Source organism: Populus euphratica, unplaced genomic scaffold (genome assembly GCF_000495115.2).
Source record: "Populus euphratica unplaced genomic scaffold, PopEup_1.0 scaffold81.1, whole genome shotgun sequence".
Classification (NCBI taxonomy): domain Eukaryota; kingdom Viridiplantae; phylum Streptophyta; class Magnoliopsida; order Malpighiales; family Salicaceae; genus Populus; species Populus euphratica.
This window is the reverse complement of record NW_011499945.1, coordinates 113007-124956: the sequence shown is the minus strand read 5'-3', so window position 1 is coordinate 124956 and position 11950 is coordinate 113007. Positions and strand designations below refer to the sequence as shown.

The following is an 11950-nucleotide window of genomic DNA, read 5'->3' as shown; positions in this document are numbered from 1 at the left end:
GAATTCATACAAAAGAATAACCTGTCAAACAAAGTTTGACAGATTTTCGGCGAAATTAGAGCTAGCAGCAGCTGCTTGCAAGTTATTAGACTTGCACAGCCTATTTGATCGCCCTGTTGGCCATAAAAGATGTAGCTAGTCTTGCTAGAAAGTAATTTGGTTTCTGGAATTTGATTCCAGCTGCTGCTTAATCTCATGAACGGTTCAAAATATGAAGTCTCCGGGCATCTTTTGACTGGTGTTTTTTTTTCTCTTTCTCGTCTTGTGGCCATAAAGCAGCAACGAATACACAAAAAGGTGACCGCCTCTCTTAATCATCGCATTCAAGTCACAATTCAAGTTGATAACAGCGTTTCGAGCGAATCTATCCCCCTGTGTTACGCAGAAATGAGAATCTCGAATAATTTCAAAGCCTTTTGACTGTTATCTGTAGGTTGCTTCAGCCGCATCCAAATCCCCATTAAGAAAATGCCTTCAAATTTGCTAGGGAAAATGATGCGACTCTCTTTACCTGTGTCTTGCAGTTCTCTTTTCTTTACAGACGGACAGATGACTTCGGACTTGCATAATATTGGATATCTTGCTTGTTTCCCTTTGTGTAAATCAATATGGAAAAGATTTCTATTATTGTTTTCATTTTCTTTTTCATTTCTCTTTAAAAAAATATTGAAAATTATTCAACAAGTATTAGTGGTGTAGCTAAGGATTTTTAAATAAAAGGACAAGTTACTTGCACATATTTTATATTATGAAGATAGAATCAATTTTAAATATATGAAGTAATTCATACCAAGAGAAACTAATTTAAAAATATTTCTTAAAAGAGAAAACTTATGTTATAATTATTTTCTTCTAGTTTTTATATTTAAAAAATTATTTTATAATAAATTTATTATTAAATTCATTAAAATTATTTTTCTCAATATTTATTTAAAAACCCTTTTTCAAATGGTTATTTTTTGTTTTTACTATTTGTTTTTGTAAAATTAATAATATCTTCAACAATAAAGAATTCATTATTATTATATAGATTGATAATATATGTATCACATTAGTCACTAATTACTATAAAATCCATTATAGAAAATTTATTATGATAAAAAATAATAAGATGAATAAACTTTTTTTTGTTAAAAAGAGAAAAGGAATCACTTCAGTTTAAATACATCACACAAAAATTTGTTTCAATTTGTTATTTTATAGAATTGGATTATTAACCTAAATTGATTTTTTTCTTGTTATTTTTTTAATTGATATTTTTTTTATTTTTATCATTCAATATTAAATATTCAATATAATAATTTATTTTATATAAAATTGTGATAATTATGTAACCTAAATAGTAAATTTAACAAGTTAAATTAATTTCATCCAACATGCTATTGTCTCACTGTTATATAAAAAATTATTATCTTAAAATTCTTTTTAAACAAAATATAATTTTTTTCATCATTCAATTTTTTTTAACCTATTAAATCTACGAAATCAACAACATATGTTTTAAATGTTTTCCTAATAGAAAACGTGTGAACACCGTGTCACCACCGCTCGACATTTTAATTTTATGTTTAAAAGAATATTTCTAAATGATCTAATACGACTACTACACGTACAGGAATCTCAGCTGAATCGAAGAGGAGGATCGATAAGAAGCATCCGAGGCTACGAGGACGAAATGTACATGAGAAGAAAAGATACGATAACATGGTCACCCCAAATTAATACTTGATCGTATCAAGTTACGTACAGTGAGTCTGACCCCTCCCCATCCGGGCGGCGAGCAGCCACGTCACCGAATGCCACGTCAAACTGCCACGTTACTAGAACCGCCACGTTTCACCACCTCATAGGGTTATATGTAACCTCGGCAAGGCAAAAGAAGTAAAGAACTTGAGGTCCTCCTTTTGTGTCGGGTTGACACAAAGACAAAGTTGAGTGTACGGACAAATCACGAAAACCTCCTTTAAATTGTAGAATTGCGGGTGACGAGCTTTGAGGACAGCCCACAACCTCCTTGTTCTTAGCTAAAAGGAAAAGGAAAAAAAACCTCTGAACAATCCTCTCCTTGTTTCTCAACATAGAAGTACTATTACTTCACCTTCTCTATCTCTCCCCTTACCTTTGTTCATTTTATCTTCTTTTTTTGGGTTTTAATGGAGTATGGGGTTACGTTAATTTTAGCTAAACAACATTTGAAAATTACCATATATAATCATCATCATCATCGTCATCTAAAAAGAGTTCTTCTTTAATGTTATCACTAGGTGCTATTTTGAGGGTGTGTGAAAGGAGTTAATTAAGGCTTGATTCTCAGGTTTGATCTTGTGGAATACGTGAAGCTTACCTCAATCAAGAAATTCTGATACAATGTTGGAGGACATGGCTCATCCATCGGAGCAGCTTCTTATTGTGAGTCTCCTTCTTTCTTTCTTTTCTTGGTCTGTTTACTGTTTAATGCATGCATGCATTGAACAGTATATGTTAGTTCAATTTGTGTGAACACCAGCTGCAGATCATTTCTTTTAGTTTTTGTGCAATGTTTTCGAGCACGGTTTCATGTTTTCTGGTTTCTCTTCGCGGCTGGTTAAATCTTTACAGGTACTTAATTAATTATGTTCTTAATCGAGTTGGATCTTTCATACAAGGCCTCTTAATTTCTAGATAAAGATCAGAAGAGAGGGAGCTCCAAAATCTCGCTTTCAAAATGGAGTGAGATTTTGCACCAAAGAAGTAGATGCAATTAGTCTTCTTGATGATTGAATATGAGTTGGAAATGCATTGCTACTACGAGAAAGAGATTAAAGAAATAGTAGCAAATTAGATCAGCTCTCCTTTCGATTTCCATGATCATAATACTTGCTTCAATGATACATATGCTTCTGGCCGCTGGCAGCCGGCCGCCAGCCACAGTTAATACTCACGTACTATGCAAACATGCGATCTAATTAACTAATAATTGCCACTGTCTTAAGGGGCACCATCAGCCGGAGTAGATATTAAAATCGTTACTTTTCTGACCATAATGTTTTCAACTAATTTGATCTTTAGAGAATATATATGAGTCCGTAAGGATTGATGTAATCTATGATTCTTTTCTGACCATAATCGTTACTTTTTTGACCATAATGTTTCCATAATGTTTTCATAGAATATCTAATCTATGATTCTTTTCTTGTTAGTAAGGATTGATGTAAGGTCCAAATTAATGATAGAACCTCACATGGAAAGCATATTGGATCTTCCTATCCTAGCTAAATGCCTTTCATCTCCGAATGTTTTGCCTGAACTCGGCTATTGCTAGATGACGAGAGTGAAAGTAAAAAGCCATGGACACCCTTCTTGCTAATGCTATGAAGTATTTTTGCTAATCTCGGGTGCCCTAGTTCCCGCATCTCACATGGTGGCACACAAACACATCCTTTTCTACTTTATAATAATCAGATATCTACTATATGATATTATTCTTTTATTCATGATCAAATATGGAAACTAGATTGGTACTTGGTAGCCGCACTTGCATGAGCTAGACTAGGTGCTTCCCCTCGGCAACCCGCCCGGCCCGGCCCCTGCTCCATTTTGGTCAAGGATACATATATATAGAGTAAGGACAGAGAATTGGAACCCCATGCCCGATGTCTAATTACCCCCACTACTTTGCAAGGAGAGTATCATTCGCTACCTTGTATTTCTAGCACAGTTGACGAGTGAATTATTATGGACTCTCATTCTATCCTTGATGATTAATATGCATAAATTCAGCTTGATTAGGGAATTTTAGCCTTTTTAAGTTGCATGTCTTTATCATATCATGGCCTGAGGGAATAGATCACAATCACATTGGACCAAGATTAAGAATTAGATCCGAACCATGTTGCAAACGATGAAGAATCATTGTTGGCGTATGCCTAAAGGAAAGGTCAATCTGAATCGTAGCTGGAAAACATCAAACTTCAAGCTTGGTTTGCGTGTATGTGCTGTAGCTTAGTAGTCATGTGATCATGACTTGTTTTAATTAATGATCTTAACATTGTTGATTTACTATTTTACAGGACGATTTTCCAAGCCCAGTCAGTGGCCAAATTTTGGAATTCTGTGACCCTGAGTTCTTCCGAGAAACCCTGCAAAAGCCAGAAGTCACTTCTAGCTCGTACTGCTGCTATGAGAACTCTTCCTACACTAACAATCTTCCATCGCCACCAGATATAGACAAGTCCAATTGCTGCCAAGATAACAATGGCAATTATAACAGCACGACCCCTACAACCACAACGGCTATCACCATCACTACTAGTACCACTACAAATACAGCTGCCAATACTAACAACATAAATAACATCGACACTAGTAATCTGTCCATAATATTTGACTCCCAAGATGAGCTTGGCAGTGAACTCTCTGCTTCTATAGATTTTTCTCCCTCTACTTTTTCTGTCCCTCTATTTATCTCTACCCAAAATGACCAATTTGATTTCTCTTCGGTGCAACCACAACTCCCATTAACAGATTTTGTATCTGCTGATGGTCTGTCACAGTACACTGCTGACCCTGCTGCCCCAATCATGGGGCATCCATTACCATCAGTTTTTGAAGAAGATTGCTTGTCCTCGGTTCCTTCTTATGAGCCTTTGAACCCATCGTCACTTACCTGTTCAATTCCTGGTCCAGCCATGAGTACTTGCATGCTTGCTGGGACCATGAATGCCGCATTATCTGCTGACAGTTTTGGAATTTTCGACGGTGGTATTCTTACGTGTTCTGAATGGCAACCACTAGAATTGGATTATCGGGGTGAAAATGGTGGCATTTACTGTCCTGATTCCCTCCAGCATGTTTTTAACCCTGGTGATCTGCAGGTACTAGCAATACATCGAATACATGCAGAATTATATTATTATCATTATTATTTGTTAAGTAGCAAATTGAAAAACCTTTACTGTTCTATAGAAAGCAAATTCCAAGTGAGAAGTAAGAATTTTTTATCATGATGAACCAAAAGAGCGCTCCTGAATATTGAATTAGCTCCCTCCCTATCTTTCATAAACGGAGTTTCGAAGCCGAACACTATTAATTTTTCAACAACAAAATTACCTGCTTGGATGGTTGTAGCATTTCTTAGGCACAAATAGCAGAGCATGTACACTTTAAATATGGTTCTTCTTGGAGGAACTCGTGTTTATTCTCTTCTCTCTTTATAATTTGTCTTTGGAAGGCACTCGGCAATAAAACTCCAAAACTGGATGGTGGGCCTGTGAGTTCTGCTCCTTTAACATCAGATATTTCAAGCTTGGAAGTTTCAACTTTCAAGGTGGGCAAACTTTCAGTTGAGCAAAGGAAGGAGAAAATCCATAGGTACATGAAGAAAAGAAATGAGAGGAATTTCTGCAAGAAAATTAAGGTGCTCTCTTCTCCCAAAAACAGAACACTATCTATGAGATATCATGATTAAAAGTGTTAGTAGATATCTCATATCACTCATGTGCACATCTGTCTTCATGCAATGCCTTAAGAGAATGAAACATGCGTTTTTTTATTTGTCACTGATGATTTGAGCAAATACGCAGTACGCCTGCCGCAAAAAACTGGCAGACAGCCGGCCTCGAGTCAGAGGAAGGTTTGCAAAGAATGATGATTTTGTTGACATCCAGAGGACTTTTTGTGGCCGTCATGAAGATGGAGTAAGATTCTTGATTTTATTTATTTTATTTTCATCTCCAACGTAAAACATTTTGTTAGCATTCAACAAATGTTTCCTTTTGGTAAACGTCCGTGCCTATTTAATCCTCTCTTTGCTTGCTTCCCTTTTTTCTTTTTTTTACCCTGCAGCCAGCAATGAAAGAAGAAGGTGTGACTGATTCTGATATTTTTGCACACATGGGTGTGAACACCTTCAAATGCAACTACTCTATCCAGTCCTGGATTTAAGTACTAGCTTACCCCTCTCTACAATTTTGAAGGATCCTGTTTCAGCCAGGATGTTAATTAACTCTCCAGGTTAAATTTACAATAAAAGAAATCAAATGAATGGGTAGTCCATTTATATGAATTCAGTGAGGATTATGTAGACAGCTGAATAATGAGGTGTTTTTGTAGATATATCTATCCTTCCTTTTGTTTTTTTAACCACCATCTCCGAGATCCAGCAAATCTGTTGAATGCTGTGGCATCTCACTGTGAGTAGTAGCTTGACAAGTTTGTTAATAAAGTTGTTTTTGTTTGTTACACGTTCTTGCGTCCAAGAAATTTGGAGTGCTTATTGCAGCAAGGATGACTTGCTTTCATCCTCTGCTATAACATTACATCTGTAGGAATTAATGGCTACTGGACTGCCGGCTACACATTTTGCAGAGACTAGTTCTTTGTGTTCGATCCTCGAGTCAACTTGAATGTTAATCAAAACGACGTCCTTAAAGATTCACTCTCGGCGAGGAATGGTGGAAAATAAATTTCGTTGGTTGTTCATCCATAAATACTTCAGCCTCTGCACATTAAAGAGTTTTTGTATTTCGATAGGCTCATTAACAATCTGTCCTGATTTGCAAGCCCAGTAGTTTTTTAGCTATGACTAAAGTACAGCCCGGCCTTTGCTTTTAACAGAAACGGTGACCCATCTTTGTTGGTGCTTCCCACGGTGAAAAATCCTCACGGGGAATTGCAAGAGAAGAAGAAGAAGAAGAAGAAAATGTTCAGTCAAAGTGGCTTGAAACAATGTCAAAATTTTGTTGGTCAAGGACAACTGTGCTATCGGTTTAAAATATTTTTATTTAAAAATATATTTAAATTATTTTTCACATCAAAACTAGCTAAAAATATTTAAAAAATTATTTTAAACAAAAAGATGCAAAAATTTTAAAAACACAATAATATAAGTTACCTAATATCCTCATAGTCTATGATCATTATTTTCTGCTATTAATTATTTTGGTTTATTTTTATGGTATATTTTGTTTTTTATATTTTTTATATCATTACAAAAATATCAAATTAATATTTTTTAGATATTTTTTAATGATTTTAATATTTCAATTTTAAAAGTTTTAAAAAAATATATCTTAATTAAAAATATTTTTTAAAAATAATCCCAACAACTGTACCAAGAGAATTATTGGCCGCCCAATACGGCTGATGATTTGTAAACGAAACGCTCCTGTAATATTTAAACTTTATACTCTTTAATTGTGGAAACAGATCACTTGGTGTCTAATGTCTTGGTCCTACCATATGCTCAACAAATATAATACCAAATACAAATAACAGGAAAATAATGAACAGACCAGAACAGCACGGTTAGTTAAATGTCGCTAGCTCCTTCCTAGTCATGCTGTTGTTTTGACAAAAATTAAGGTCATAGTCACGTGTACACATCTTCGACGAGGCATGGACGCCCAGATTCTCGACTAGACCTTTGACAAAAAAGACCGAACCTACAAAAGGTTAGGTGCCCGTTGGCCACTGGAGGGTGGACTTTTTTTTTTATCGGCGAAAACAACAAAAAGGGCTTTCGTTTTCCTAGAGGTAGTTGCCTACACGGTTCCTAAAGTATGCCCATGGAGGACCGGTTGTCCTCCGGATCGGAATTTTGAGCTGCGGTTTAGAAAAAAATTATAGAAAGTTCAACTAATCAAGCCCGCTATTATCTAATTCGAGGATTCAGTTGGTCCCACCAGATAGAAATTTGAAAGTAAGAACATTCAGGCTGGTGGGGATGTTCTACGGGGAACTCAACCTCGTCTCTGGAATCTCCATGTCGCCGGTGGCAGTGTGGCCTCGTAAGACAAAAGGAAGCGATGCGACAATGAAACCGGCGAGCAAATGAAGGTAACTCCAGCGGTGGTAAACGGTACACTGTGAGTAATATTAATATAAAAAAATATTTAGATGATTACATAGCTTTTAAAATATTATTTGAATATATTAGATAAATTTAATTAATTTAATAATATAATTATAAAATAAAATAGCATTGTTAATATATAAAAATATTTGTTAATATTATAAAAACAACAGCCTATAAATATTTTTAAAAAATTTAAATGATCTTATTTGATAATAAAATAAAAATTAAATACAACTTTGTGAAAAAAAACTCAACCATCAACAAAACAAACATTAAAAAATGAACTAAAAAAATTAATTTAAAAAAATAATAAAAAACTAAATACAATCAACATGCTAAACACGCAACCAACTTTTAGCAACCAACTTATAATGACGAGATAAATCCATATAAAATATTAAATAAAATAATGGGGGTTAGCTTTTAGAAAAAACAAAATAATTAAAAGCAAAATTATAAATCTCTTTACAAGAAAGGTAAAAAAAAAACAAAAAGTCAAATTAAGTGAAGTTGATCAACTCACAATCTAGAACATAAAATATGAACCGTGTCATAAAAACAAAAAGAGAAAAAACTTACAAAGATAAAAACTCAACAATATAATAATAAATAATCAAATAAAAAAAAAGAGAAAAAAATAAAAAAAATATCAAAGTTAAATTAGATTATTCTTCAAGACATGAAAATCAGATCATGAGATCGGGCTACTACATGACAATCTATAATATTTCAAGTCTTGTTTTGTAGTGAATTACAAACGTATTTTAGAGTCTGTTTTGAAGTATAGTTGTAATTGTTTTTTAAAGTGGTTTTTATGTTAAAATATATTAAAATAATAATTTTTTTATTTAAAAAAAAAATATTTTTGAGCTTAATATATCAAAATAATTTAAAATATAATATAAAACTAAATTTTTAATAAAAAATAATTATTAAAAAAACACAAGTTAGCTAGTGCTTTCAAACGCTGCCTGTATTATTTTCAATAACAGCGAGAATTTAAGAAGTGCCACACTCCATCTATTTGTTGTTTTGCACTTAAAATGATAGTCATTAAATAGCCGAAAAACTCGCAACACACCAAACTTGACTAAATTTCAAACTTAATTAGGAAAAAATATTCATCTGCGATATTTAATTAACCCAGTTAGATTTTTTAGTGATTTAATTGATCATGTCAATCACTGTAATAATAATATTTTAACCAGTAATTTAATAACTGTATTGTTTATTAAATTAATTCTTAAATTGGACACGACAACTATGGCATTATTAATTATTGGAAATAGAATTATAATCGACGATCCACAAACCAGTAGCATGGACTTTTATCCTCCTGGGAGCTCAAGCTCTCTTTTTTTTTTTAGATTAATGTGGATGTTCGGACCAGCTTGTATATATTACGACTAATTTTATGGGCCCTAAAGTTAACAACCATGTAAGTCTCTAGTGGCCATCATATGAGCAATCAATAACTCGAACCTGAGACTACAGAGGAAACAAACTCCTTACTCCCAAGTTTTTACCATTTGAAATAAATAATAATCAAAATAATAAAGATCAAATCTAAAAAAAAAGATGAAGAAATTAAAATAATAATAATTAACATTTCATAAAGTATTTCAAATAAAATAAATAACAATCAAAAGAATGAGGACCAAATTTAATAGAAAAAAAATTCAATAAAAAAATAATAGGAGAAAAGCAAATAACAATTATAAAAATAAGGACCAAAGTAAATATAAAAATTAAATTTTAAGAAATGAAATTGGAAAAAAAATATTTAAAACACAATATATATAGCAATCAAAAGTTTGAGGATCAGATTTGATATAATCAGCAAATAATGACATTTCTAAACTTTTCACAACTTCTGGAAAGTGTTTTCCTCCCAGATTTTTCAGGAAAACACTTCCCTAAAAATCAAGCCAAATTTTTCTTTGACTGGAAAGTGTTTTCTGTTTACCAACTTTCCTAATAGCAAACAAACACAAGAAAGTTTGGAAAGTGATTTCCCAGAAATCATTTTCTGAAAAACAAACACAAGAAAATTTGGAAAGTGTTTTCCCGGAAACCACTTTCTGGAAAACAAACACAGCTAAAAGGAAAACACTTTCCTGAAAATCAAGCCAAATTTTTTTGACTAAAAAATATTTTCGTTGACCAGAAAGTGTTTTCCGTTGACCGAAAAGTGTTTTCCATTGACCGAAAAATGTTTTCCGTTAACCAACTTTTCTAATGACAAACAAACACATGAAAGTTTGAAAAGTAGTTTCTCATAAACTGTTTTCCAGAAAACAAACATGGCCTTGAACATTACTTTCCATACACAATATATAAAAGTTTTCTTTATGTTCATTGTATTTTCTTTAATATTAATATTATATAATGGATAATATATAATTTTTTTTTAAAAAAATCCATCATATTTCGATTAATATTAGAGATATATTATGCTTTAACTCGTTTTCTTGATAAAAAATTAATAAATTATAAATTTTTTTTGATTCTTTCAACCAAAAAAGATTTGAAATTTCTATTATCTATGGTATATTTACTTATAAAGTATCCCTATATAATATTATTATATTTTTTAAAAAAATTATTGATTTGATTATTAAAATCCTTAAATTTACTAAAAAAACCGTTTATAAGCGTGTTTGACATGGTGTTTTAAAAATGCTTTTATAAAATTTGAATTTTTTTGAATTAATATGTTTTTAAATTATTTTAAGGTACTAATCTCAAAAATAATTTTTAAAAAATAAAAATTATTATTATTATATTTTTTTAAATAAAAAATAACTACAACCATACTTTCCCGTAATCAATATAATTAAATTAGAAAGAATAAATCAAATTAGTTTATATTTTTTAACTTAGTTTCTATCGCGCCATGAGAAATAATTTTGTTATAAATACCCAGCAAATTTACCAGACAACGATAAGATATTAAAATTAAGTACAAAAGCTCCCCACAGTCAACCTACTGTTGGGACCTGCGATCTTGCTCCCTGCTTGCACGACAGCTTGTTTGATTTTTCGATGGCCTGAGGAGAACAGCACCTCACCACCCTTTTTAAACTGCATGATTATCTCTAGCGAGAGTGCACATGGTGACCAGGATGTCGACCAAAGAGTTGCAGAATGCAGACAACGTGTAGAGGGCACAGATTCAATTATTTTTTAGCCGTGGCAATTCAATCAAATTAAATTTGAAAAATAATTATCTTGCATGGTAAGTAAATGCAAATCTTGCTTTTCATGAGAACAATCAATGAAAACACGAAATGGTTGGAGCTTGGTGGCACGGAGTGGGGTGATGCGTGCGCATGATTTTCTTCACAAGTGTGTCTGCATTTCAAGCTGTCCCGTCGAGGGAAAATATCTTCATGAAGTTTGGGATTTGAGAATGCGGTTTAATTTTTAATTTTTTAAAAAATTAATTTTTTTAATTAAAATTTAATATAATTTATACGCTTTGATACTAATATTAAAAATAATTTTTAAAAAATAAAAAATTTATTTATATATATTTTAAGATAAAAAATTATTTACTATATGATTGGACGGGACATACAGTACAAATAGTGAAGAAGATGAGTAGCTGCTGCGTTTACGATCTTTCATCAAGCAAAAATTTACTTTAGATAAGGATGCTTACTCTCTTTTTTCAATTTTAAATGTTTTATTTGTGTATTGATTAATTTTTTAAAATTACTAATTAGATAATTTTTTAATATTTTTAAAATTTATAATATTTAAATTAATAATTTATAAAAAAATAAATTTCATTACTTAAATTACACCTTAAATTTCAAAGCTTGCATTTCATCGGCTGTAAAGTTGTCGCTTTTTGTTTGAGGTGGTTCGGCAGATGATACGCCAAGCTTTTAATTGTTCTCTTGGACATGCACGAGCAATTGTCCAATGATTATAGATAAGATAAATGATTAAGAGATTTACCCATTAAAGTTGTATTGACTATTGGTGATTTTTTCAGAAAAAAGAAAAAGAAAAGGAAAAAGAAACTATGCCAGTGACCTTGTTTATCTTTTATAAATGAATAAAATATTTTTAGTTTTCTCACTTGTATATATTGCTATGCACAAGGAT

The 11950-nt window shown here is 32.0% G+C and overlaps 1 protein-coding gene across 1 annotated transcript; it reads left to right on the top strand.

Annotated features, from left to right (window-relative positions):
- Nucleotides 1-2070: 2070 nt before the first annotated feature.
- Nucleotides 2071-6019, top strand: LOC105137412 (uncharacterized). Its single transcript, XM_011043135.1, has 5 exons — nucleotides 2071-2409; nucleotides 4050-4853; nucleotides 5210-5395; nucleotides 5562-5675; nucleotides 5824-6019. The coding sequence occupies exons 1-5, from the start codon at nucleotides 2368-2370 to the stop codon at nucleotides 5920-5922; spliced, it is 1245 nt and encodes a 414-aa protein (XP_011041437.1). The 5' UTR covers nucleotides 2071-2367; the 3' UTR covers nucleotides 5923-6019.
- Nucleotides 6020-11950: the final 5931 nt, after the last annotated feature.